Below are 24510 nucleotides of genomic sequence, written 5' to 3' on the forward strand. Positions count from 1 at the left end.
ATGCTCTCCAAATCATTCTATGAGGGCTTGTAGAATTTAACTTTGAAACTAGAATCAGAGAAGTACAAGAAAGGATAATTAACCCCAGGGCAGACTCATAAATGTAAATACCAAAATTTACATTTAACAAGACAGTAGCACACAGAGTTCAGCAGTACATAAGAAGGCTATAAACAATGTCTAAATTAGGTTATCTGATAAACACAGAGGAGTTTATCATTAGGAAGTCTTTTAAGTCATTCACCACATTAATAGATAAAAGAGCAGATTGAAAAAGCATTTAATAAAATTCAAAACCCAATCATAATTAAAATGTTCAGCAATCATGAATATAATGGAGCTTCCTTAGCTCTAATAAAATGTAAGTACTAGCTGGGCACAGTGGCACATGCCTGTAATCCCTGCAGCTCAGGAGGCTGAGGCAGGAGTATTGCAAGTTTGAGGCCAGCCTCAGCAACTTAGTGAGGCTGTAAGCAACTTAAGGAGATCCTGTCTCAAAATAAAAGAAAAAGAAAAAGAAAGGGCAGGGGATGTGGCTCAGTGTTAATCACTGGGTTCAATCCCTGGTACCAAAAAACAAAACAAAACAAAACAAAAACAAAAACAAAAACAAAAACATAGGTACTTAAAATCTGAAGTTAACATTATTCTTTCTGGGGAAACATTGTGAAGATTCCTTTTACTTATTTAATTTTTATTGACATAATAACTGTACATCTTTGGAGTACAGTGTAATGTTTGTGTACATTTATACATTATGAGAAATTCATTTTTAATTAAGAAAATGTTGTATATACAAATTGTTTAATAGTCAAGGTCTTAATGTTATATTTCTTTGATAAACAGCACACCAGAGCTTCTTGCTCCTGTCTAACTGTAACTAAGTACCCATTGATCAACCTTTCCCACACTTCCATTCACTGTACTCTCCTCAGCCTTTGCAGACACCATTCTACTCTCAATTTGTACAAGATCGATTTTTTAGCTTCTACGTGTGAACGACATCATGTGCTTGTCTTTCTGTGTCTGATATATTCCACTTAACACAATGATGTCCATTTCCACCCATGTTGTTGCAAATGACAGGATTTCATTCTTCTTTTTTTTTTTTTAAAAAATGGTTGAACAGTATTTCATTGTGTACATGTACCATGTTTTCTTTACCCTAAGATTCCTTTTAAAAATAGGAATGGGGGCTGGGGATGTAATTCAGTGGTAGAACTCTTGCCTAATATGCATGAGACCCTGGGTGCAACCCCCAGGACAACAAATAAATAGTAGATAAATAAATTAAAAATAAATACATAGAGAGTTTTAAGAAATAATGATGTTGTGCCGGGTGCAGTGGAGCACGCTTGTGATCCCAGCAACTCGGAGGCTGAGGCAGGAGCATCTCGAGTTCAAAGCCAGCCTCAGCAACTTAGTGAGGCGCTAAGCAACTCAGTGAGACCCTGTCTCTAAATAAAATACAAAATAGGGGGGCTGGGGTTGTGGCTCACGGTAGAATGCTCGCCTAGCACCTGCGAGGCCCTGGGTTCGATTCTCAGCACCGCATAAAATAAATAAATCAAATAAAGGTATTGTGTCCAACTACAACTAAAAATTAAATACTAAAAAATTAAATTAAAATAAAATAAAATACAAAATAGGGCTGGGGATATGGCTTAGTGATCGAGTGCCCCTGAGTTCAATCCCGATACCCTTCCCCACCAAAAAAACCAAACAAAAAATATGTGCTATCTCCTGAAAGTAGAAGTGAATTCCCTTCAGGGTTGATTCCACCTTCAAAAGAGTCTGCTACTGAACATCCAGAAGCACAACAAGAAACCTGACAATATTTTTTTTATCTGCCTTCAAAAGTAATATATCTCTCATTTTTAGTTCAAGTAACTGCTTTTACTTAAGTGATTATACTTTTGCTCCACTTGAAGCTTAATGGAATTATAATTCTTAGGATAGTATTTTATAAATAAAGATGTTTATGAATCTTAAAAAAAATGTGTTATCTAAAGCTGAACATCCTCCTGTGTGAGTTCTGAATGTGATCTATGCCTATAAAAATTCCCTGAAAGCAGCAGTCATGTCAGACACAATCTTGCACACACAATGGTCATCTCTAACGAGAATAAGGCACTAAAATGTTTAGGCTGTTACTTCTTGCTCTCTTGGGATAAGGAAAGAGGTTTTAAGTACAAAAATAACCCCATCTCAAAGAAAGAGAGCCTGCTAGGAGAATCATTTTTGGAACATCCTCTGAATACTAATGTGTATAACTCAGTCCTTTCAAAGGGGGAGCCCAAATCTATATGTCCAAAATCCTGCCCACTCTTGAAAGTTAACTGAGGCTTCACTTTCTCAAAATATTATTCTTTAGCAACATCAGTCCTTAGTGAATTTCCTCCTCTGAATGACTGTACTTACTATAGCAGGTTTTAAGAATTTAATTGTTAATTTGACATCTCTTATTTTACCATTTAATTTTTATATTATTTATCTAATTCTCTGTTGTCCTCATTTATAAATAGCATATCACTTCTGAATGAGTAAGATCAATTCTTAAGCTGTTATTTAACTTTTTATATGTGTATGTGTATTCTGAATAGATATTTTCCCTATATCCTGCAATCCTATGTGATATTTTGCTTTATCTCTCATGGTCTTTATTTATTTATTGGTACTGGGGATTGAACCCAGGGGTGCTGCACCACTGAGCTGCATCCCCAGCCCTTTTTATTTTTTATTTAGAGTCAGGGCCTTGCTGAGTTGCTGAGGCTGGCTTTGAACTTGTGATCCTCCTGAGTCACTGGGATTCAGGCATGAGCCACCAAGTATAGCTCTTATAGTCTTTTTTTTAAAATATTTTTTTTCACTTCACACTCATAAGGATGGTTATTTTTTATGTTTATTTTATTTATATGTGGTGTTGAGGATCAAACCCAGGGCCTCACACGTGCTAGGTGAGCGCTCTACCGCTGAGCCACAATCCAGTCCGCCCCCCTTGAACAGGTCTTTTATGTGGATTGTAAGAAACACTGTCTTCATAAGGCTACTGGAAAAAGTTAAGGAAGGCAAAGAAAGAATTATAGATGAAACTTACCTTGCCTGTGAATCATGCCCCCGTGCATAATTCTTGCAACAATACAATGATTTAGCTCATTCATTTTTAAAGTGATTCCCTATAAAAAGAAAGCCCAGGAAAAACAGAGTTAGTTTAATGGAGCGCTTCTTCTTAAAATTTTTTATTAGTACATTATAGTTACACATAATTGTGGGGTTCATTTTGACATATTCATAAATGCATAACATAGTTTTCTTCATTTCAATTCCCAGTACTTCCTCTTTTCCTCCCCTCTTCCCTCCCAATCCCCTCTATTCTTCCTTCTTTTTCTTCTTTTTTTTTAAACTGGTGCATTACAGTTATATATAAAATTAGAATGAATCGTGATATATTCATAAATGCATGTAGCATAATTTGGTGAAGAGAGTACTTCTTTTCTATTTGTGATTTTGCTGTAGGTAATTTTAATTACCAAGAGTTAGGAAAATATTAAAAGAAAATATGGAAAATAAATGCCCTCCATTATTTTATACACAAAATAAATGTTCCATAACACCAAGACTATTTTGATATTTTGATTGCTATAATAATGGCATGCATACATTGTATGTAGTGCTTTCTAATCTTCTAATTACAATGATTAAAACTTCATCATTTTATGATTATAACTTTCCATGTTGCTTTATTTTTCATATTGCCACTTTCCTTCCTCCCTCTCTCCCTCCCTCCCTCCCTCCCTCCTTCCTTCTTTCCTTTTCCCTTTTGTGGTGCTGGAAATGGAACCCAGGGCCTCATTCATGCCAGGCAAATGCTCTATCACTGAGCCACACCCCCAGCCCCCAATATTTTTTCACTTTTGTTTTGTTTTGGGACAGGATCTCACTATGTTGCCCAGCCTGGCAATGAACTTGTGATCTTCCTGCTTGGGGCTCCTGAGTAGCTGGGACAACAGGTGGATGCCACCATGCCCAGTCTTGCCAATTATTTTCAAAAAAGTTTTTATTGATGTTTAATGAAAAAATATATTTAAAGTGTACAATCTGACAAGTTCAACATATGTATACATATGTGAAACTATCATTACAACCAGGATAGTGACCATATTTCTCACCCCAAATGTTTTCTCATGCCTGTTGGTATTCTCCTCCCATCTGTCCATGCTCTCCCCTCCTTCTTCCCCAAGCAACCACTGACTGGCTTTTGCTGACTATAAATTAGTTTGTACTGTATATAGATGGAATCATACAGTGTATACTCTTTTTTTTTTGTTTCTTTCTTTCACTCGGCATAATTATTTTGAGATTCTATCGTGCTATTGTTCTTGCTGAGTAGTATTCCATAGTATGGGTGTAGGAGTTTGTTCATCCATTCACACGTTGCATTGCTTCTAGTTTTGGGCTATTATAAGTAAAGCTGTATTCCCGGGTTAATCTCCATGTGGTCATAATATCCTCTTTTTTAAAGATATGGAGGTGGATGCCTTGGCATTTGTTTGTAATCCCAGTAACTAGGGAAGTGAAGGCAGGAGGATTGCAAATTTGAGGCTAGCCTAGCAACTTAGCAAGACCCTGTATCAAAATAAATAAAAAAGAAAAGGCCTGGGGATGTAGCTCAGTAGTAGATCACCCTTGGGTTCAATGTCCAGTATCTATCTATCTCTCTCTTTCTCTCACACACACATACACACGATATGGAACACTTTATACATTTGTGTATCATCTTTATATGGAGGCCAGGATATTATTTTCTCTGTTGCTTATATTTTAGCATATGTGCTGCTGAAGTGAGTACCTACTAACATTTTCATATTTTGTTTGCTAAAATTTTGTCTAGAATTTTTATATCTATATTCATGAGGGACAGCAGTCTGCAGTTTTCTTGCCTTGCAATGCCATTATTTGGTTTTGGTTTCAGGGTAATGCTGGCTTTATAGAATGAGTTGGAAAAAAAATTCTTCCTTTCTCTCTCTCTCTCTCTCTTTTTTTTTGTACCAGGGCTTGCACCCAGGGGTGTTTAACCACTGAGCCCCCAGCCTTATTTTGCATTTTATTTAGACACAGGGTCTCACTGAGTTGCTAAGTGCCTCACCAAGTTGCTGAGGCTGATTTTGAACTCGCAATCTTCCTACCTTAAGCCTCCCGAGTTGCTGGGATTACAGGTGTGTACCACTGCGCCCAGCAATATTATTTCTTAATTATATGCTTGGTAGAATTCACCAGTGAATCCACCTTGGTCTGGAGTTTTCTTTGAACCATTTTTTGCCCCTCAGTGGTAGGGATGGAACCCAGGACCTCACACATGCCAGGCAAGTGCTCTACCACTGTGCTACATCCCAGCACCTGAGGGAAGGTTTTAAAATACAAATCCTATTTTTAAATAGATAAAAATTCTATTTTTAAATGTATAGAGAAATTCAGTTTATTCTTTGTAAAGTGAGTTTTTGTAGTTTCTGTCTTGTAAGGAATTTTTCCATTTCATCTATGTTGCTGAATTTATTAGCATATACCTATTTTCTTTTATTTTTTTAAATTACAAGTCTATGTTTATTTTTAACATTAGAGAGAAAGGTTATCTTTACAATTTTATTTTGTATACACATTTGCTCAAAATCAGTGAATTTCTAGGCCAGGTTCAGGTAACTGAAGGGCCTTTATAAGTACTTTATATTGTCTAGACCCAAGGTATGCTGCAAACATAGTCTGAAGTAAAATGGGAAATAACATCTTTCTGAAGATAGGCTTAGAAACTTTAATCCAGTAAGTTGAGGTGTTTCCTTTCTCTGGTAGCAGGGCTGACTGATGCCTGGCTGCTAGGCCATCATTTACAGATATAGCCAAGAAAACAGGGTACAGACCTCCTAAAACAAAACCAACAAGTCCACCCCGTGCCATGGTACAGGTTTCACAATTCAAATCACCTGTACTCAACGGTAAACTTACAAAACCTTTGAAAGATGCAGTCACTGCCCAAAATGGGAGCACTGCCATTGGTAAGCCAGCAGCTATTCCGGCCCATGTTACATGCAAGACACACCAAGAAAGACTGCTTGCTATTCTATTAGGCCACAGAGAGCAGCATTAAATCCAATACACGTGGATCCATGTTCAAGCAGGTGCCTTTCTGCTTCTGGTAGTAAGTTCAATTTTTCTGGCTATGATATCAAAAACTGAGTTTTCCTTGATAGTATCATGTGGTTTATGGGTTTCCATCTTGACCATGCTGCTCTCCTCCCAACAGCCGGTGCTTCCCCAGTTCTTCTAACATGCCTGCTGGAGCTTAAGACACAACCTTTACTCCGTTCCTTCTGGCGCAGCCATCTTAGGCAGAAACGTGACTCGGAGGTAGAGGCTGCTTCCTGTTGAATGGCTTCGGGCGAGGGAGAGGCTGGGCGGGTCGGTTGTCATAAATCTATTTTCTTTTTTAAAATACTGTAGTAATACCCTTCTCTCATGCTTGTTATTGGAGATATATATATCTACATATATATGTTCTTGCTGAGTAGTATTCCACATATATATATATATACACACACACACAAACACACACACACATATATATAATATATATATGTATATATATATATATTTGCAGTACTGAGGATAGAAAATATAATATATATTTTAGGTTTGTTTTTTTTCCTTCTCTCTCATTCTGTTGTTTTAAAGGTGGAAGCTGAGGTCACTGATTTGAGATATTTCTTCTTTTTTAAAATAGTGCTACATATTTCTCCCAAGTACTGTTTGTAATGGCATCCCACAAATTCTGATATGTTGTGGCTTATTTTCATTCACTTCAAAATACTGTTTAATCTCCCTTTTGATTTCTATTTTTAGCCATTGGTTATTTAGAATTGTTTGATTTAGTTTTCAAGGACTTGGGGATTTTTCTTTTTGTTATTAATTTCTAACTTAATTTCATTGTGATCCGAGAATATACTTTCATATTAACAAAGTCACTCCAGGTTCTTTTGGAATAATATTATCATAGAATATCTTTTCTTATTCTTTGACTTTGAACCTATTTTTCTTAATGTATAAAGTACATTTTTTTTTTTGCAGGCAGCATCTGCAATCTGATAACCTCTGCTTTTTAACTGGTGAATTTAGACTATATTTATGTTAACATGATGCTAATGATGCTTGTTTTGGTATAAGAGTGGCTTAACCACTGAGCCACATCCACATCCTTTTAAAATATTTTATTTAGAGACAGTTAGGCCTTGCTAAGTTGCTGAGGCTGGCTTTGAACTCATAATCCTCCTGTCTCAGCCTCTCATGCCTCTGGGATTACAGACATACACCACTGTGTCAGACTAATGTGATTATTAATATAGTTTGTTATAAGTGTATCTTCCTACTATTTGAGTTCTACTTGTTCTACCTATCTATGTTCCCTTCTATCTCTTTTTCTGCCTGGATTATTTTTATTCTTTTTTCTCTTCTGTGTTGTCTTATTAGCTATAGCTCTACATTTTGTTATTTTAGTGGTTGTGTTAGACTTAACAGCATACATATTTAACTTACCAGTGTGCCTTCAAGTGATACTACACCACATCGCATATGGTATAATAGTAAACTTAATTTCTTTCCTCCTGATCTTTGTGCTATTATTGTCTTACATTTTACTTTTACCTATGTGTAGCACATGGTTATTTTTGTTTAAATTGCTAAATATTTTTGATAGATATTTCAGTGATAGCTTTCTGTTTCTTAGAGATCACTGTCCTTTGTTACTTGATGTCCAATGCCTTGAAAACTGTTCTTTTATGGAATATAATGTTTTATATTTAAAAATAATTTTATATTTTTGATTGTTTCAGATTAGAGGGTAAACCTGGTCCCTTTTATTCCATCTTGGTCATAAGTGGATGTTTCACAGTCATATTTAATGTCATAACACTATTCTATGGAGTAGACTATTTTTTGTTTTCTCATTATTCACTATTAAAAGACAGACATACTTTCCTCCTTCCCTCCCTCCTTCTCTCTTTCTCTTTCTTTCTTGGTACTGGGAATTGAACCCAGGGGTGTTTTACTGCTGATATACATCCCTAGCCCTTTCTTTTTCTTTTTAGATAGAGTCTTGCTAAGTTGATTAGGACCTTGCTAAATTGCTGAGGATGGCTCTGAACCTGGGATCCTCCTCCTGAGCCACTGGGATTACTGGAGTACACTACCATGCCTGGCAAAAGACAAACTTTCATAAACATTTTTAATTGCACCAGATCACTTGATCCTAAGACTCACACAAGGAACACGTAAGTAATACTGACTCTTAAGTTCATTCTTTAGATTTAGATTCAGGAGGCCTGGAATGGAGCCCATAAATCTGTATTTTTAACAAGGTCCCTTGATTAAAAAGTGGCCTTGAATTTGAGATAGTTAAGAGTAGGAACCTAATCTTGTCTCTTCATTGGAGAATTACACTTGGTCAGAAAACATCATGGAAATATTTGAGAATTTATATTTTAATTTATATAATTCCACAAAATATAACTTTGCATGGTTCCTATTTTTCAGTTCTCAGAAGTGGTAGGTGAGTGATGTGGAAATGTTGTTGTTCCCAACATTCAATTGTAATGTTCAAGTTTCATTTCCAATTTGTACTTTCAATCAGCATGTATGGTTACCAAGAGAAGTATTCCTGGAAAAATGCTGTGAATTAATGTGTACGTCAATTCTAATTTCATAAGGGATATGATAATACAGTGGAGGTTCCACCCTTAAAACTAATAGATTTATGTGTTCATTTAACAACCATGAATATGAACCTATTATAGGGCAGGTACTCTATTAGACAAAGTAGTAAATGAGATAGATAGGGTCTCCCAGGGTTAGGGGAAAGTTGCCTCAGAACAACTGTAGTTAATATGAAAAAATTTCTATCTACATCAAACATTTCTATGTAGAGAGAAACTGACTCATGTTCTCTCTGTTCCCAAGTTCACAAATTCTGGGGAAGGAATTAGCCTGCCTTGAGTTAGGTGCCTACTCTGGAACCTTCCAGAGGTGTTGGGGTGGTGGTGTACATTTCTGGCTTTTCATTGTTTATATAAGCCTTTCCCCTAATGTGTAAGACAGTTCAAGTTTGGTCTTTGTCACTTGCCACTATGGGAGTAACAGTCAATAGAGAAATAATTACAAGTATGATGTTATGAACCTGGAAAGCACAGGGTGTTATGGGAGTGCATCGCCCTTTGAGAATGGATGCATTACAGGGGGTCCATAAGCCAAAACAGGCCATAGAGATTTAATCTGCACAGAAATGTAGGGCTTTGAAGAAGAAAAATAAGTGAACAAATAACATCTGTATTAAGCATAAGAGATTTATATTCTATTATTGGGAATATATTTTACATGAAAGAACTTTTTATGGCAATCAGTCAAAAGAAGAAATATGCACCTGACACTATGACCACAGAAGACAAAAGGGAGAAGGGCTTTTTCAAGACTTTTAGACCATTTTATGCTTTCTGAAAAAGTATCTTGGCGGGGTTGGGGCTGTAGCTCTGTGGTAGAGCACTTGCCTGGCATGTGTGAGGCACTGGGTTCGATTCTCAGCACCACGTAAAAATAAATAAAGGTTCACCGACAACTAAAAAATAAAGAACTTTAAAAAAAAGTAACTTGGGGACACAGTTTTATGCTGTTACTCAATCTATGTTTCTGTATAGTCAGCCTTCAGACAAAAGACCAAGCAATTCATTGGGCTGCTTCAGAGGATAATGATCATGTGATACCTCGGGGCCTTCTCATGGTTCCTTCTACCTTTTTGTCTGTTTTGCTGGGCTGAACATCACACCTTCTTCCAGCCTCACCAACACAGTTCGTTCTCCCCTCTAGCTCTGTCATAACTGGGCTTATTAATCTGTTAAGCTGAAAATGTACTCACTCATTGTAGCCAGGTCTTGTGGAAAGCAAGCTCTAGGAAAGGGCTGTGTCTTATCTGCCACAACATCACTGGCATTATATTAAATGCCAGTGATTTGTACATGGTGGCAGCTTAAATGTTTGCTGAATGGGTGAATGAATACATAAAATGACTGAAGGGAATATTTAACTTTCAGAGCTAGGAGGGATGTTGGGGATCATGTAGTCATGTGTGCTTTTAGAGACGAGCAAACTGAGGCCTAAGGCCTAAGAGCTGCTGCCACCCATGCTCTTAAGCCAAAGAGTTGCCTAGAGAACACCAGAAGGGGTGAGATGATCTGCATGCTCCCTGCCCACTGCAAGATAATAATATACACCCAGTGACTTGGGAGGCTGAGGCAGGAGGATCACAAGCTCAAGGCCAGCCTCAGCAATTTAGCAAGGTTCTAAGCAACTTAGACCCTCTCTTAAAATAAAAAAAAAAAAGGATTGGGGATATGGCTCAGTGGTTAAGTGCCCCTTGGTTCAATCCCCAGTATAAAAAAGGAAGATAATAATATACAATGAATAAAGAATTGCTAATAAGAATAATAATAAGAAATGTCTAGTGTTGAAGTTTTTCTGGAAATTGTGGTCACAGAATCACTGCTCTGTAACTCTTCCTTTAATCTGGAAGGCAATTGGTCAACTTTCTTTTTCAATAGCTGTTATTTATTTATTTATATTTTATGTGGTGCTGAGGATTGAACCCAGTGCCTCATACATGCTAAGCAAGTGCTCTGCTACTGAGCTACAACCCCAGGCCCTGGGCAACTTTCTTAAGTACACATTTGTTTTTCTATATTCCAATATCCCTTTTCTATGCATGCATAAGTTTGAATGTTTTTTTCCCCTAAAGACATGATCCTTCCTCCAAACATGTCCCATGTTCCCTGTCTCAATGTCCTTCATTATCCATATCCAAAGTTTAAGGTTCATCCCTGATATTTGCTTCTCTATCCTTCCCAATGTAAGTTCATTATTAAGACTTACTGATTTTATTCTTTCATTATTTCTTAAATCTGTTCACTTCTTTTTTTGGGGGGGTGCTGGGGATCAAACTCAGGGCATTGTGTATGCAAGGCAAGCACTCTACCAACTGAGCTATATCCCAGGCCTTAATTTGTTCACTTCTTTCCATCTTGACATGCACTTCTCTAGTTCAGAATTCTAGTATCTCTCCCCTGTACTACTGTAGTAACAGTCTCTTAGCTATAGTCTTCCTCTTATCCCATTAAATATATTCTCCAGACTGATATCTCTAACATGAAATGTAATTTATCTCCGTGCTTCAAACCTTTGAATAGTTTCCCACTGTTGTTAAGATAAAGAAAAGACTCCTTAGCAGGCCTTTTACACTTGTGTGGTCCGGTTGTGGCCAACCACCTTGCTGTCTGCAGTGGAGTTATGGAGCCTTCTTTCCATCTTGAAACTATGCTAAACATCTTTTTCACTGCCAGGTTCCTTCATGTGCTATTTGGTTTGCCTGAACAGTGTCCCCTTCTCCCCCTTCACCCTTTCTCTGCTCAGTTACCATCAACAAGCCCTTCCAGGATCTTCTCAATTCTATGAGAATGAGGTAAGGTTCAGCCTCAATTCTATTCCTCAGCACTGAGAAAATTAATTCACATTAAGTGGGCAGATGTAAATGGAAGGAATCTGATTTTAGTAATGTTGTTTGATTCTTTGAATGCCTTCTGAATTAGTCCCTTTCCCTTTAATTTTGTTGAAGGCAAAAGGTCTGGTAGCACCAGATTTGTAAAAGGATGTTTTATTACAATGCATTAGACATTCACTTTCTTAACATCAATACTAGTACTTCAAACTGTCCCTTTCTTTGCTATCCCAGAGATTTTTACATTCTGGGGTAATTTGCCAATATGATGTTTTTGTTTTGTTTTGCTGTGGTGTGTGTGTGTGTGTGTGTGTGTGTGTGTTGTGTAAGGTTGAAACACAATTTTGAAAGGAAATGTGAAGGACCAGCATGTCTAACACATGGTGTCAGACAGAACAATTCTAGGAAAGGACAAGGGAGGGGGGAGCTGAAGCTGTGAGAACTGATTTCTTTAGAACTACTCATGTCCTCCCTCTCTCCTCCCTCCTACCTCCTTGTAGTAGTGTAGGTTGAAGTTAGTGGATCTAACTCAAGCTGGGATTTATGAAAGTATAGGAAACTTTCTTTTGCCACTTACCATTGGTTCATCCGTGTTCTTCTGGAACTGTACCAGCCGAACTCTTGTCACATTCTCCATATCCATGTCTCCGTTAGCGCTTTCTGGAGAATCACCGTTTAAATAGGGAGAGGTGGGAGGAGGTGTGACCCTCAATGCTTCATCACTGTAAACTTCATGAGCCACTACGTCGTGAGTCTGAAGTAAGGCCTAGTATTTTTATGAAAGAAGACAAATATTAATAACATTATAATTCCTGCAGAAATCTGCTATAGGAATGTACATAAAATTATTCTTGACCTCTCAAAGATCTCTCTCATCTAAAGAGAAGTCAAAGTGGATTACATCTACATATAACCGGACCTTAATTTCTTTGTGGCAAATAATCTTGAACAATGGATTTTTTTTTTTTTAAAAGAATGAATGAGGTCTGGGGTTGTGGCTCAGTGGCAGAGCACTTGCCTTGCACATGTGAGGCACTGGGTTCCATCCTCAGCACCACATAAAAATAAATAAACAAAATAAAGATATTGTATCCATGTATAACTAAGAAAAATTTAAAAAAAGAATGAATGAATCAGTAAGAGAACAAATCAATAAATAGATGTATTTGATTACCTGGTTAAAGGTGTTATCCGATGTTATGAAAATGTAACCAACTAACTTGTTCAAATAAAGGCCGACATACTGAAATTTCAAATAATTTAGCAAAAATAATCATCTTAAAAAGAGTTGGCAAATTTGTGTTGGGGCTTAAAATTAAAACAAATTTAAAACTAAATAGTGCAATATTTGGTGCATTAAACAACTATCTTTCATCAATGGTATTAACAATATGACTTTTATATAACACAAAAGATGAAGACAATTTATATGACTTGGCAAAAGAAATAAAAAAGAGTGTATAATATTTGAAAAAAAAGTAATTTCATATATGCTATGGAACTCAAAATGTATTTAATGTTTCTGTTCATTTCTAATTTTTGGAGCATTTGCCCAAACAAAAAAATAAGCTGCAAATTATCGAGTTCTTTTTGCAAAACCCATTAACAAAGAAAAAATTATTTCTTTGTACTGATTTATATATGTCATCTTGGTGAACTTCGATGATAAATGTCCCTTGTTTCCATAAAAAAGGATATCCTCCTAGTCACTGCACTTTATGTGCCATCATAAAAAACATTTTTTAATAAGCATGAGTATTTTAACATTTTTATTTCAAAGGGGATTTATAGCTGATTATCAGTCTGTTTGGAGCTTTACACAGACTGTATTTTCTTTGTGTGCTAATTATAAACTTAGTTCTAATTTAATTTGTAATCTGTGTGGTAATGAAATATCTGCAGATAATGAAATGCAATTAAAATTGCTTTCCAAGTATAACCTTTGGCATCTGAAATTAAGTTATTTAATTAAAAGGCTTATCAAAGTCATGACTTGGCTATTTTAATTTGAAAGGTGTGCATATGAGGCAAAAATAAGGCAACAATTGGTAAAATCAGAAAGGAGATGGTGCTGATTTCTCCACGTAGAGAATATGCTTTGAGTAGTGTATGCATTGGGGTTTCTAATGGAAACAGCAGATATTTCCAAGATCTCAGGTGGCTGGTCTCAACTCGGGTTTGGGTGAGGGTAGCTAAGGGGTACTAAGCAATGCATAGCTTCAAAGTAGGGCTCCATAACGACCCAGGGGACCATAGCTTCCTCATCAGTGCCTTGATGGCACCCTGTATTGCTACTCCCAGGCCCATGTGGAGATTATGTCATGTGAGCAAATTCTTCTCTTTCTGGTTTAATTGCAGCCACTTAAGAAACTAAGATTTAAGGCAGAAAGCAAAACTCGGTAATAGGCCAACTGAAAAGCTTCAATTGCTAAAAATCAGGTTCATCATACTATGTAGAGATATGTCTTTTATAACTGGTGATTTTTTTTTCATTTTTTTCTTTTTTCTTGGTACTGGGGAATTGGACCTAGGGGCACTTTAACCACTGAGCTATATCCTCTGCTCCCCAACTTTAATTTTTTTTTTATTTTGGAATAGGGTCTTGCTAAGTTGCTTAGGGCCTCTCTAAGTTGCTGAGGCTGGCTTTGAGCTTGTGATCCTTCAGCCTCAGCCTCCAGAACTGGGATTATAGGTGTGTGCCACCATGCCCCGCCTAACTAGTGATTTTTAAAAAACATTCTTTGTCAACATAGGCATAAGCAGGCAGCCATGCTTACATCAGGATAATGCCAGTCTTTGAAGTTATGTGTGTTGAAGAAAATGTTTACACTACTTTTTTTTTGCAAATGATTTGTATTTACCCTTTAAAATTATATAAACAAATGCTTGCATTTAATATATTATTTATAAGGAGGAATAAGCTCACAATCATAAAATTCATAAAACTAAATAAAATCATAAAAATTAATTTTAAAAGAAAAATGCTTAAATGATGTCACCAAATAAGGAACTTGATACTGACCACAGTTAGTCACTGTAATAGATTGCTGCCACAAAATAAAATTTACCCTCAAGTTCTAGTTTATATGCAAACAGAAAAAAGGGGCCCACTTACAGGTTAAAAAATTTTTAAAAAGAATATGCAAAATAAAGAATAGATGGGCTGGGGATGTGGCTCAAGCGGTAGCGCGCTCTCCTGGCATGCGTGCGGCCCGGGTTCGAGCCTCAGCACCACATACAAACAAAGATGTTGTGTCCGCCAAAAACTAAAAAATAAATATTAAAAATTCTCTCTCTCTCTCTCTTTAAAAAAAAAAAGAATAGAGAAATCAAAGTTTGAGTGTTTTCCTTCAAATGTGTTATGAGGTATGACTGAGCAATTGTTACAAAGTTGACAATTGTTACTAATAGCTGTTAGTTTTAATTACATAAGAAGAGTAATGTAATAGGGAAGAAACACTTTGTACTGTGGTAAAGGTATGTACAAGATAACTAAAACAAGATAACAAGATAACTAAAAAGACTAGAGTGGCAAAAACAACAACAACAACAACAACAACAAAAATAAACTGATTACCTTAAAATGAACAGGAAAAATAGGAATTTTTTTGGTTTGAGAAGTGGTTCATCTGATGTTTTAATTATAAACCATAAAACTTACTACTTTATAATGAAACTTTTGTGACAACCTAAAGCTTTGCAAAAAGCTGGATATATGCTTTGTTTTTAAAAATTCTTCCATACCACTCTATGTCCTATTTTTTAAAGAAAAAATTTAAAGCATTAACTTTCTATCCAGGTAATGTATAAGGAATTTGTCTTTAATGCTTTGTATTTTACAACTGCAATGAACAGAAGAATCGTACTTTTGAAAAATCAGTCTTTTAGATGGAATCACTGAAAAAGGAGTTAGTGAGATAATATTCTTTTTTATCATGACCTCTAAAGATACAGTACAGATTTAAAGTCATTTGAATCTATCCTTGTTTACTCTCCTAAAGTTACTGTAAATATTTACAAATATCTGAACTTTAAGTGTCAGATAATCAATCCAATGTTAAATCCTCATATAACAGGGATCAGAAAGCAAAGAAAAATCCAGATACTTGAGGAAATAAGTGTGAAACTGTAAATATGCTAAGAACAAAAATATTGTAAGCATTAAAATATTCCCCTTTAGCTACCAATATTTTTTTTAAAAATCCAAGATTTTAAAATCATCATTTAAAAAAATGTTTACAAGACAGAACTATCCAGCATTTCAGATTTTACTTAACATTTATCTATCTATCTATCTATCTATCTATCTATCTATCTATCTATCTGTATCTCAGGATTATATTTCCCATATGGGACATTATCCACACGTTTCTTTGGGAAAGACCAATGTGTTCAACTTAAGCTTATAGGAGAACTCATCAGTATAACAGATCAAGCCACTTTTAAGAGCATTGGCTTAAACTTTAGTGAAGCCACTCACTGGTGGGTGACCTTAAACAAGTCTCTTTGCCTTATTAGGCCGGTTTCTTCTCAGCGGGGGTTAATCACACTACCTCCCTTCTCAGTCATGAGCAGTCCTGTTGTAGCCAAATCATCTCCAATACAGAGCCCTAATCTGCCCATTTTCTACCATCCCCATTTTTCTCCAGGCCTCTATTGCCTCTCAGCTTTATAATTGTTTCTCCACCTTTATCTCTTATTACCCCTATCATCCCTCCTCTACACTTCAGCCCCTGGAATCATGAAAGCATAGATATTGGCTATTTTCCTGTTTGCAGTCACCTACTGTCTTCTTACTGCAATCAGGAGAAAAAACCAGATTCTTTCCCATGGCCTGTAAGACTCTCCTTGGCCTGGCCTCTGCCAACCTCTCTCTCTCTCTCCCCCCCATCTTTCTTTTATAAAAATAAATAAATAAAATAAAGGTATTGTGTCCATCTACAACTAAAAAAAAAGAATGGAATCCTAATTAGAATAAAAAAGAACCTATGCTTGTATAATACTATCAAAATGGATTCTACTGTCATATGTAACTAAGAAGAGCCAATAAAATAAAATTAAAAAAATTACACCAGATATAGTAGTAATAAGAACATGGCTTTAAAGTCAGATTTTCTTCTAAAAGGTCAATCAGCTAGATTTTCAACTTTTTGCATGTATTCTATATATACAGATGTGGCTAATATTTTAAAAATGTTAGATTCAACATGAATTTCCATCTGTAATTGAGTTTTTGAATTGCGGTTAAATGTATAACCATGAACCTCTTTCTACAGAAAAGCATATCTATTTTAAGTTTTGTTTAACCATTTAGCTTTATAATAATTGGCTAAATATAGGTGCTGTTCTTATACAACAGAATTTTCCATACAACAGAAGTGAAGGAAGAAAGTTCGAGAGTTTTGCAGTGTCAGAGAAGAGATGTAAATCTTTCAATGTATCACCTATGTTCAGAGAATTCTTTATCAGCAAAAACTGTCTCTAATTTTAGCTCTTTGCTGTTTAGGTAATATACAGTTCCAGTGACTTAAGGATGTTCCTGCAAGGAAACAAATTCCTTGTCTGAGGACTACACAGCCCCTAAAGAGCCATTCCACAAGCCACATCTTTGTAATAGTGATACAAAGTAAATAAAAAGGATTTTAAAGTATTTGGTATTACTTGGTCTTATGATCTTAATAGTCTGAGACCATAGTCATTTGGTCCCCAATGGACCACATATATGATGGTGATCCCATAAGATTTTAATTGATCTGGAAATTTTCTATGATCCAGCGACTTCTGTAAACAAACCTACTCTGGCATCAGTTGGATAAAAGTGTAGCATGTACAATTATGTACAGTACATAATACTTGATAATGATAATAAACAGTGATGTTATTGGTTCATGTATTTACTATAGTACACCTTTTACTACTATTTGAGTATATTCTTTCTATTTATAAGAGAAAGGTTTCCTATAAAACTTGTATGCCATATTATGCTGGCAGCATCCTCAGACACCTGGTGTTAACTGTGTCTCTTGATTGCATACATTTCTCTTGTGTTTGATTTAATCTACTATTATTTCATCATGGCCCTAGGAGCATAGAACTACAGCACACATATCAGATTGCATAGGTGTGTAGTAGTCTATACCACCCAGGTTTGTGTAAGGGCACTCTGTGATGTTCTCACAATGGTGAAATTGCCTAATGACACATTTCTCAGAATTTATCATTAAGCAACATATGACTGTATATGGATAAAAATGCATTTGATGAAGCTGGTGGTATTTTCTGAGGGCTATTAAAAACAAATGGAGGTTTTCAGTTCTATGGAAATTTAATTGTTACTTACCATGAAATGAGGTTGTGTTAAGATACGCTTTAGTTCTTTTGCATCATTATTCTCAGGGTAACATGAAATTTCTTCCAATACCTAAAAAATAATCAAGAAATAGCAATGAGAACATGATAAGAGATTGACAAACAATGGAATTCTTTTACATTAAAGTCCATGAGTGTATTTTTGTGTCAGGCACAACAATTATTTTCCAAAATTCTTCATTTTATTCTAAGGTTATTAATATTCAAAATAATGGTACTTATGACAATAAAGATGAAACAAATTCATATAATAGTTTGGTTACATTACCCAACTATAAACACAAAAGGTCACTGAAAGATGCAAAATGACAGGCCTATAATACATATTTATAACAGGTTTAAGTAGCTGAATTAGCTTAATGAGAGAACAGCTTCCAAACTCATCACCAAAATCAATTTGTACCAAAAGTTAATAACAGTTTCTTTTGTATTAACAGCACTGCCAATTACTTTTAGAAAGATGACATAGGCTCAAATAATAACTACTTAAAGAATACCAGTTAATTAGAATAGTTAATTAATTCAAAATACACTCAAGAAATTTTCTTTATAGTAAGGCAGGATTAATGCTATTTTCCATGCTCATCTCCCCATATAGATTAAACCATGCTTCTGTCAATGGCTTCTAGGATTAAATGGCAGAGAACCCAAGAACAATGTTAAAAACCTTCTTCTCTCCTGCTACTCAAATCTTCTTCACTAATTAGTTGTTAATATTTTCCCTGCTCTCGTGAAAATGGCATTTTAAAATAAAATTGTTCTTCAAAAATAATCCCTTCCCGCTAGGGTGGAGTTTACTTGATTTGGGGACATGAGCCCATGGCAAACACCTGCTACTTTTCTAACTGTAGATGGCTGGATTCACAGAGAGGTCTTATACATTGTATCCAATGAATCCCAACCCTGGAGCCAATCAAGGATTGCTTTAGCACTATAAGATATCAGGGGCTCATAAGCCTCAAACCAATAGGGATCTCTTGCTTTGACCTGTGAGAACCTTAGGAGGGGATGTCTTCAGGTCATTTAGTTTGAGTTTTAGATTTCAACATCATACTTACAACACTCTCTGCTACTCAACCACAGACAAACAAAACAACAAAACAACAACAACAACAACACACATACACACTACAAGGTTACTTTCTTATCCAAATATTCTGTTACTGAGCGCTGGTTATGCTATGAATTCGTATTTAGTGATGATAAACCAATTCTCCCTGATGTATTTTAGGATTCACATTTCTCTCTGGGGAAAATGAAAGGATGAAAGCATCGATTCTCTCTGTCCCCTGCTACTCTCATGGCCCATGATCTCAAGTACAGAGGTGTGGTCTCCTAAGCATTGCTAGTTGGATAATGTCAGCAGGTTCTCTCTGTTCAGTTAAGCCAACTAATTTTCCCCAGAATGTCTCTGCTTCTGTTTGGGTATCATGAATATAAGATAGTGATTCTCATGACTCCTGCCAAAGACACCTTTATTCCTTTCAATGAGTGCTTGGTGGGCAAAATAAGGAGACAACCCCTTTCAGCTTATTCTGACTTAGGGGGATGGCCTGGCAGCCACCACAGCATCAGTCTCTTTTCTCAATGAATGTACAATATTTTCCAGTACAAGTCTTGTATTAAAAATCTGCTAGGGAATAGATTATGTCTTTCATACTTATTCATGGAGTAATCTCACTTTATAAGAAATATTTTTTTTAAAAAAGGAAAATGATTATTTGCATAAAGACTCTTTTGATATATTTTATTTTTTCCACATTTTTATTGGTGCATTATAGTTGTACATAATGGTGGGATTTGTTACATATTTGTACATGCACACAATACAACAATATAATTAGGCCAATATCACTCCCCAGCATCTCCCCTTTCTCTTCCCTCCTCCCTCCCCCTGGCCTCTCCCTTTCCTCTACTGATGCATGAAGACTTTCAAAAGATCAAAAAATGAAAAAACAACAACAACAACAAAAAAAAACCGTAAGTGATTAACAATGGGGGAACTGTTAATTCATTTTAATTTAATAATAGTAAAGAAAAATACACAGTCATTAGACGTTACATTTATGAAGACCAAGTAGAAACACAGAAAAATGCTTATTATATAATATTATGACTAAAAAGATATTTTGATTGCAGCTATATAAAATTCATATGCAAATGGATAATGAGTGGAAAAGGATGTGCAAAAACGAAACCACTGTGTAGGGGAGAAGGGATTATGGATCGATTTTATTTTCCAAACTTTCTGTGGTATCATGTTTCTATAATAAGTAAATTTAAAGAAAGTTTGTGATATGTACAGCCACGTATACTGGCAATGTATAAAAATGACTTCTTTGAATTCAGTATATTTAACTGCTATGGAAATTTAATTAACTTTCAAACAATACCACTTGAAAAAAGCAATTCAAAATTGCATAGCACATCTATTTGTATCAAGTACTGTGAATACTTTCTTTTTGAAAAAAAACTTTACACTTTCTTTTTGGAAAAAAAACACAAAAGAAGTAAAATCGATATGTTAATATATTCAAGTTTATATAGCAGAACCAGAAAACTAGAAAACTGGCAATATTGATGCTGAAAATTTTTTTCTTTCCTGTCAGTGATAAACTTAAGAAACACAAAATCTGAATATAATGAGTCCAACTGTAAATCTAAGGAAACTGCCTCTTAAGGTAAAGTAGAAATGTCTTCAATCAAGATAGGAAAGATGATGATACCAAATTCTTTCAGAAAATATATCACTTACCTCTTTGGCTCTCTGTACTGCGTCGCTCGGAGGATTCCTGATTTGCGGTGAAGATTTTGTGTTAATTTTGTCATAGAGCTAAAAAGCAAGGAAGAGAATCCAATCAACACGCATAATTCTGTGCCACAATTCACAGCTTTGTATTTATTATTTCACTAAACAATGCTCTCCCTCTTAAAAAGGCAGGCTGCCGATTTCAGTGGGATCCTTTTGTTAATAATCTCTTAGTCATTCAATAAAACTTATCAGAATAGGAGTTTATATCGCTTTTTTTTTTTTAAAAAAGTCTTTAAATAGATGGACCAAAATTCTGTCAATGTGGCAATTTCCTTTGCATTTTAAATTTGTCAATATTTCAGCGATCCCAGTGCTTTTTGCCTCTGACAGAAGCAACATTCAATAACGTGAATACAGAGTAAAATGAAAGAACGCTTTCTGGCCAATTCCAGTCTGAAAGAATTTTCACAGAAACCTAAATCTTGGGAAAGGGCAAACCCAACTCCTTCTAGGAAGGAATGTTCTCACAAAAGGTCTATGCTTGTTTTACCAGGGCTGTTCAGTAACAGAATCAATGCTGGAGGAAGTCAAGGACATAAACTTTTCCCTTTGACTGTGAATTCAAAGAGTGTGAGAAGATTTTTAAAAGCTCACAAGCCTAAATGATCCAAAGTTACACTTTCAGAAGAACATTCATTTACTTCTTTAGAGGAAAAACAATTTCTGTCGTTTAGGAATGCAATTAAAATATATTTGTTTCTACCTCAAATGAAATGTCTCATAGTCACTAGTCTGCTTTGAAAACTGAAAAGTTAAAAATGACCTTGGCTAAGTCTGAAAGCTTCTATTTCCTAACTTCTCTAAAATAGGTGGGGATTTTTTTTTGTTGGTCTTGTTCTTTTCTTTCCTCATTTACTCTGCACACCAGTGCTAGTTGAGAGGTCAAATACTGACTGCAAACATTCTTCGAATTATAGTTAGATCTGTTTATACTGACACAAGCTAAAGCTTTATGACTTGTAAATATTTGGGCCATGCCACACATAAAACACCTGACATGAGCAATGTGAAGATAGAGCAGGAACCATTTTTAAATGATGCCATTTAATTAAGAAAGCACTACTAAACAGGAGGTTAAACAAATAGTATGAATAGACAAGTATTGCTGCTCTGCTTAAAATATTATATTAACATTTTAAAATGGTTGATAAGTGGCTGGTTCATAAAAGTTTGACCAAATCCCTTTAGATTATACATGGATGGTCTCTATCTTCTATCTTTCTATTTCTAAAGATTGCCAATTTTGAATATAAGGAGGCTGATTCATAGTGAGTTAGGGAGGGGGAGCATGGGAGGAATAGACGAACTCTAGATAGGGCAGAGGGGTGGGAGGGGAAGGGAGGGGGCATGGGGTTAGAAATGATGGTGGAATGAGATGGACATTATTATCCAAAGTACATGTATGAAGACACAAATTGGTGTGAATATGAATATACTTTGTATACAACCAGAGATATGAAAAATTGTGCTTTTTATGTGTAATAAGAATTCTAATGTATTCCGTTGTCATATATAAATTTTAAAAAAAAATCAATAAAAATTTATTTTGTAGTTGTAAAAAAAGATTGCCAATTTTGAAATTTGGAAGAAGGGAATATATTTTCTCATGGAAATAATGTTGTGAATAGTGTTTAGACTATTTCCTAGACTATAAAATAAATGAAATATTGTATATATATATGACATATATAATAAAAAATAATAAACCAAACCAAACCAAACCAAACTCCCCTAAATCCTAAGTTTAAAAAAAGACATTTAAAATACATAACTCTAAATTTAAAAAAACACACTTGGAAAGATGAGTCATTTCCAGAAATGTGCTCTATGACATTATGTCTACTGTTGACAATACTATATGGTACACTTAAGTGTTTAAGAGGGTAGATCTCATATTGTTCTTACCACAATAAAAATAAACAACACTTTAAAAAAACAATTAGTTATCCTTTGCATGTCATAATATTAATGATCAAGCAAAGTTTTAAAAACCTAAATGAATAAAAAGATTTAAAAAAATCTCAAAACTGTTTTAAAGCCAATTTAATTCAAAGCTTTATAAATACTGTCAGGGGGCTGGGGATGTGGCTCAAGTGGTAGCGCGCTCACCGGGCATGCGTGCGGCCCGGGTTCGATCCTCAGCACCACATACAAACAAAGATGTTGTGTCCGCCGAAAACTAAAAAATAAATATTAAAATTCTCTCTCTCTCTCTTTAAAAAAAATAAATACTGTCAGGTTTATATCTAATTTCATCACAAACTGTTCAGTTTTACCTTTTTCTTGACTGAGGACTGTTGTTACTAACACTACTTCAACATTTTAAACTATAATTAGGAATAGTTTCCATTTATATATTAATTTTTACTTACAGAGCAACAAATATCCCACAACTCCCTAAATTGAAGACTTGATTTCTGACCTGGTTTTACTATGCCAAGTACAACCCCCAAGGTCTTGTCAGTATAATTTCTCCCCGCTTCCTTCCCTGCTCCCTTTCCCCCCTTTGTTTCATGCTTCTTTGTTTAGTGTTGAGGATTGAATCCAGGGCTTCATGTATGCTAAGCACGTGTCCTACCACTAAGCTACACCCCCTAGCCCCATATGTCAGTGCAGTTTCCTGAGGACTTCTGGTAGAATCGGCCGGAAGGCTTATGAAACGAACTTCCTGGGTCCCCTCCAGACCTGTTACATCAGAATTTGAGATAAGGTCCAGAAATCTATGCTTTAATAAACTCCTCAGGTATTTATAAAGATGTCTAGTGCTAATTTCTGAGATTAATAACAGTTGTCCGGGTTGAATACCCCTAACCTAAAAATCCAAAATCTAAAATGTGCCAAAATCCCCAACTTTCTGAATGCTGATCTGATTCCACAAAGTGGAAAATTTCACACCTGACCTCATGTGAGGGGTCACAGCCAAAACACAGGGGCACTAAAAATACTGCATAAAATTACCATAAGGCTATACATATATGAAACATAACTGAATCTTGTGTTAAGACTTGGGTCTCATCCCCAAGATATCTCATTACATATATATAAACATTCCAATATCCAGAAAAATCCAAAATCCAATCCAAAATCCCAAGCATTTCAGATAAGAGAGACTCAATTCATACTATTAACAACAATGATAATTGTTACTTTTGGGGGACTTTACTGGGGATTGAACTCAAGGGGCACTCGACCACTAAGCCACATCCCCAGCCCTTTTTGTATTTTATTTTGAGACAGGGTCTCACCGAGTTGCTTAGCAGCTCACTTTTGCTGAGGTTGGCTTTGAACTTATGATCCTCCTGCCTCAGTCTCCAAAGCCACCGGGATTATAGGCATGCACCACCATGCCCAATGATAACTGTTACTTTTATTGAGCATCCACTAGATGTTAGTTATTAGTCTAAGCTCTTAACATATATTCACTCATTTAACCTCACATAATTTCAATAGGTTGGTACTTCTATTATTCCCATTTTATAGATGAGGAAACTGACACAGAGGAGTAAATACGAGAACCACTGTTCTAGCCTTACAATGTCTTCATGGGTATCATACAGTTGGCCTGGAGTCTCAAAGCCTTGTTCTAAGAAAGGGTTTCAGATCAAATTATCTTCTGCTCCTTTGGTCTGGGCTAATTATTTATTCATCTGAAGTTCAGTGGAACTGGTGGTAGGAAGAGGGAAATGCTTAAAATGAAAGATATAGTAGGAAGGAATTGAAAGGGATCTTCTATCTTAAAAAGGACATT

General features: G+C 35.6%; 1 protein-coding gene and 1 pseudogene across 9 annotated transcripts in view; both read right to left on the reverse strand.

The window, feature by feature from the left end:
* Cask (calcium/calmodulin dependent serine protein kinase) overlaps positions 1-24510 on the reverse strand; it is a 224306-nt gene that overhangs the window by 43057 nt on the left and 156739 nt on the right. For all 9 annotated transcript variants that reach the window (XM_048796316.1, XM_015488115.2, XM_015488113.2 and 6 more), the window contains 4 exons: positions 20706-20783; positions 17922-18002; positions 12159-12347; positions 3098-3176 (listed from right to left, as the gene is read on the reverse strand). In XM_048796316.1, coding sequence (XP_048652273.1) covers positions 3098-3176; positions 12159-12347; positions 17922-18002; positions 20706-20783 — 427 coding nt within the window. The remainder of the gene's footprint in view (positions 1-3097; positions 3177-12158; positions 12348-17921; positions 18003-20705; positions 20784-24510) is intronic.
* On the reverse strand, positions 5200-6561 carry LOC107144314 (annotated as a pseudogene).

This window comes from Marmota marmota, unplaced genomic scaffold (genome assembly GCF_001458135.2).
Source record: "Marmota marmota marmota unplaced genomic scaffold, marMar, whole genome shotgun sequence".
Classification (NCBI taxonomy): Eukaryota; Metazoa; Chordata; class Mammalia; order Rodentia; family Sciuridae; genus Marmota; species Marmota marmota.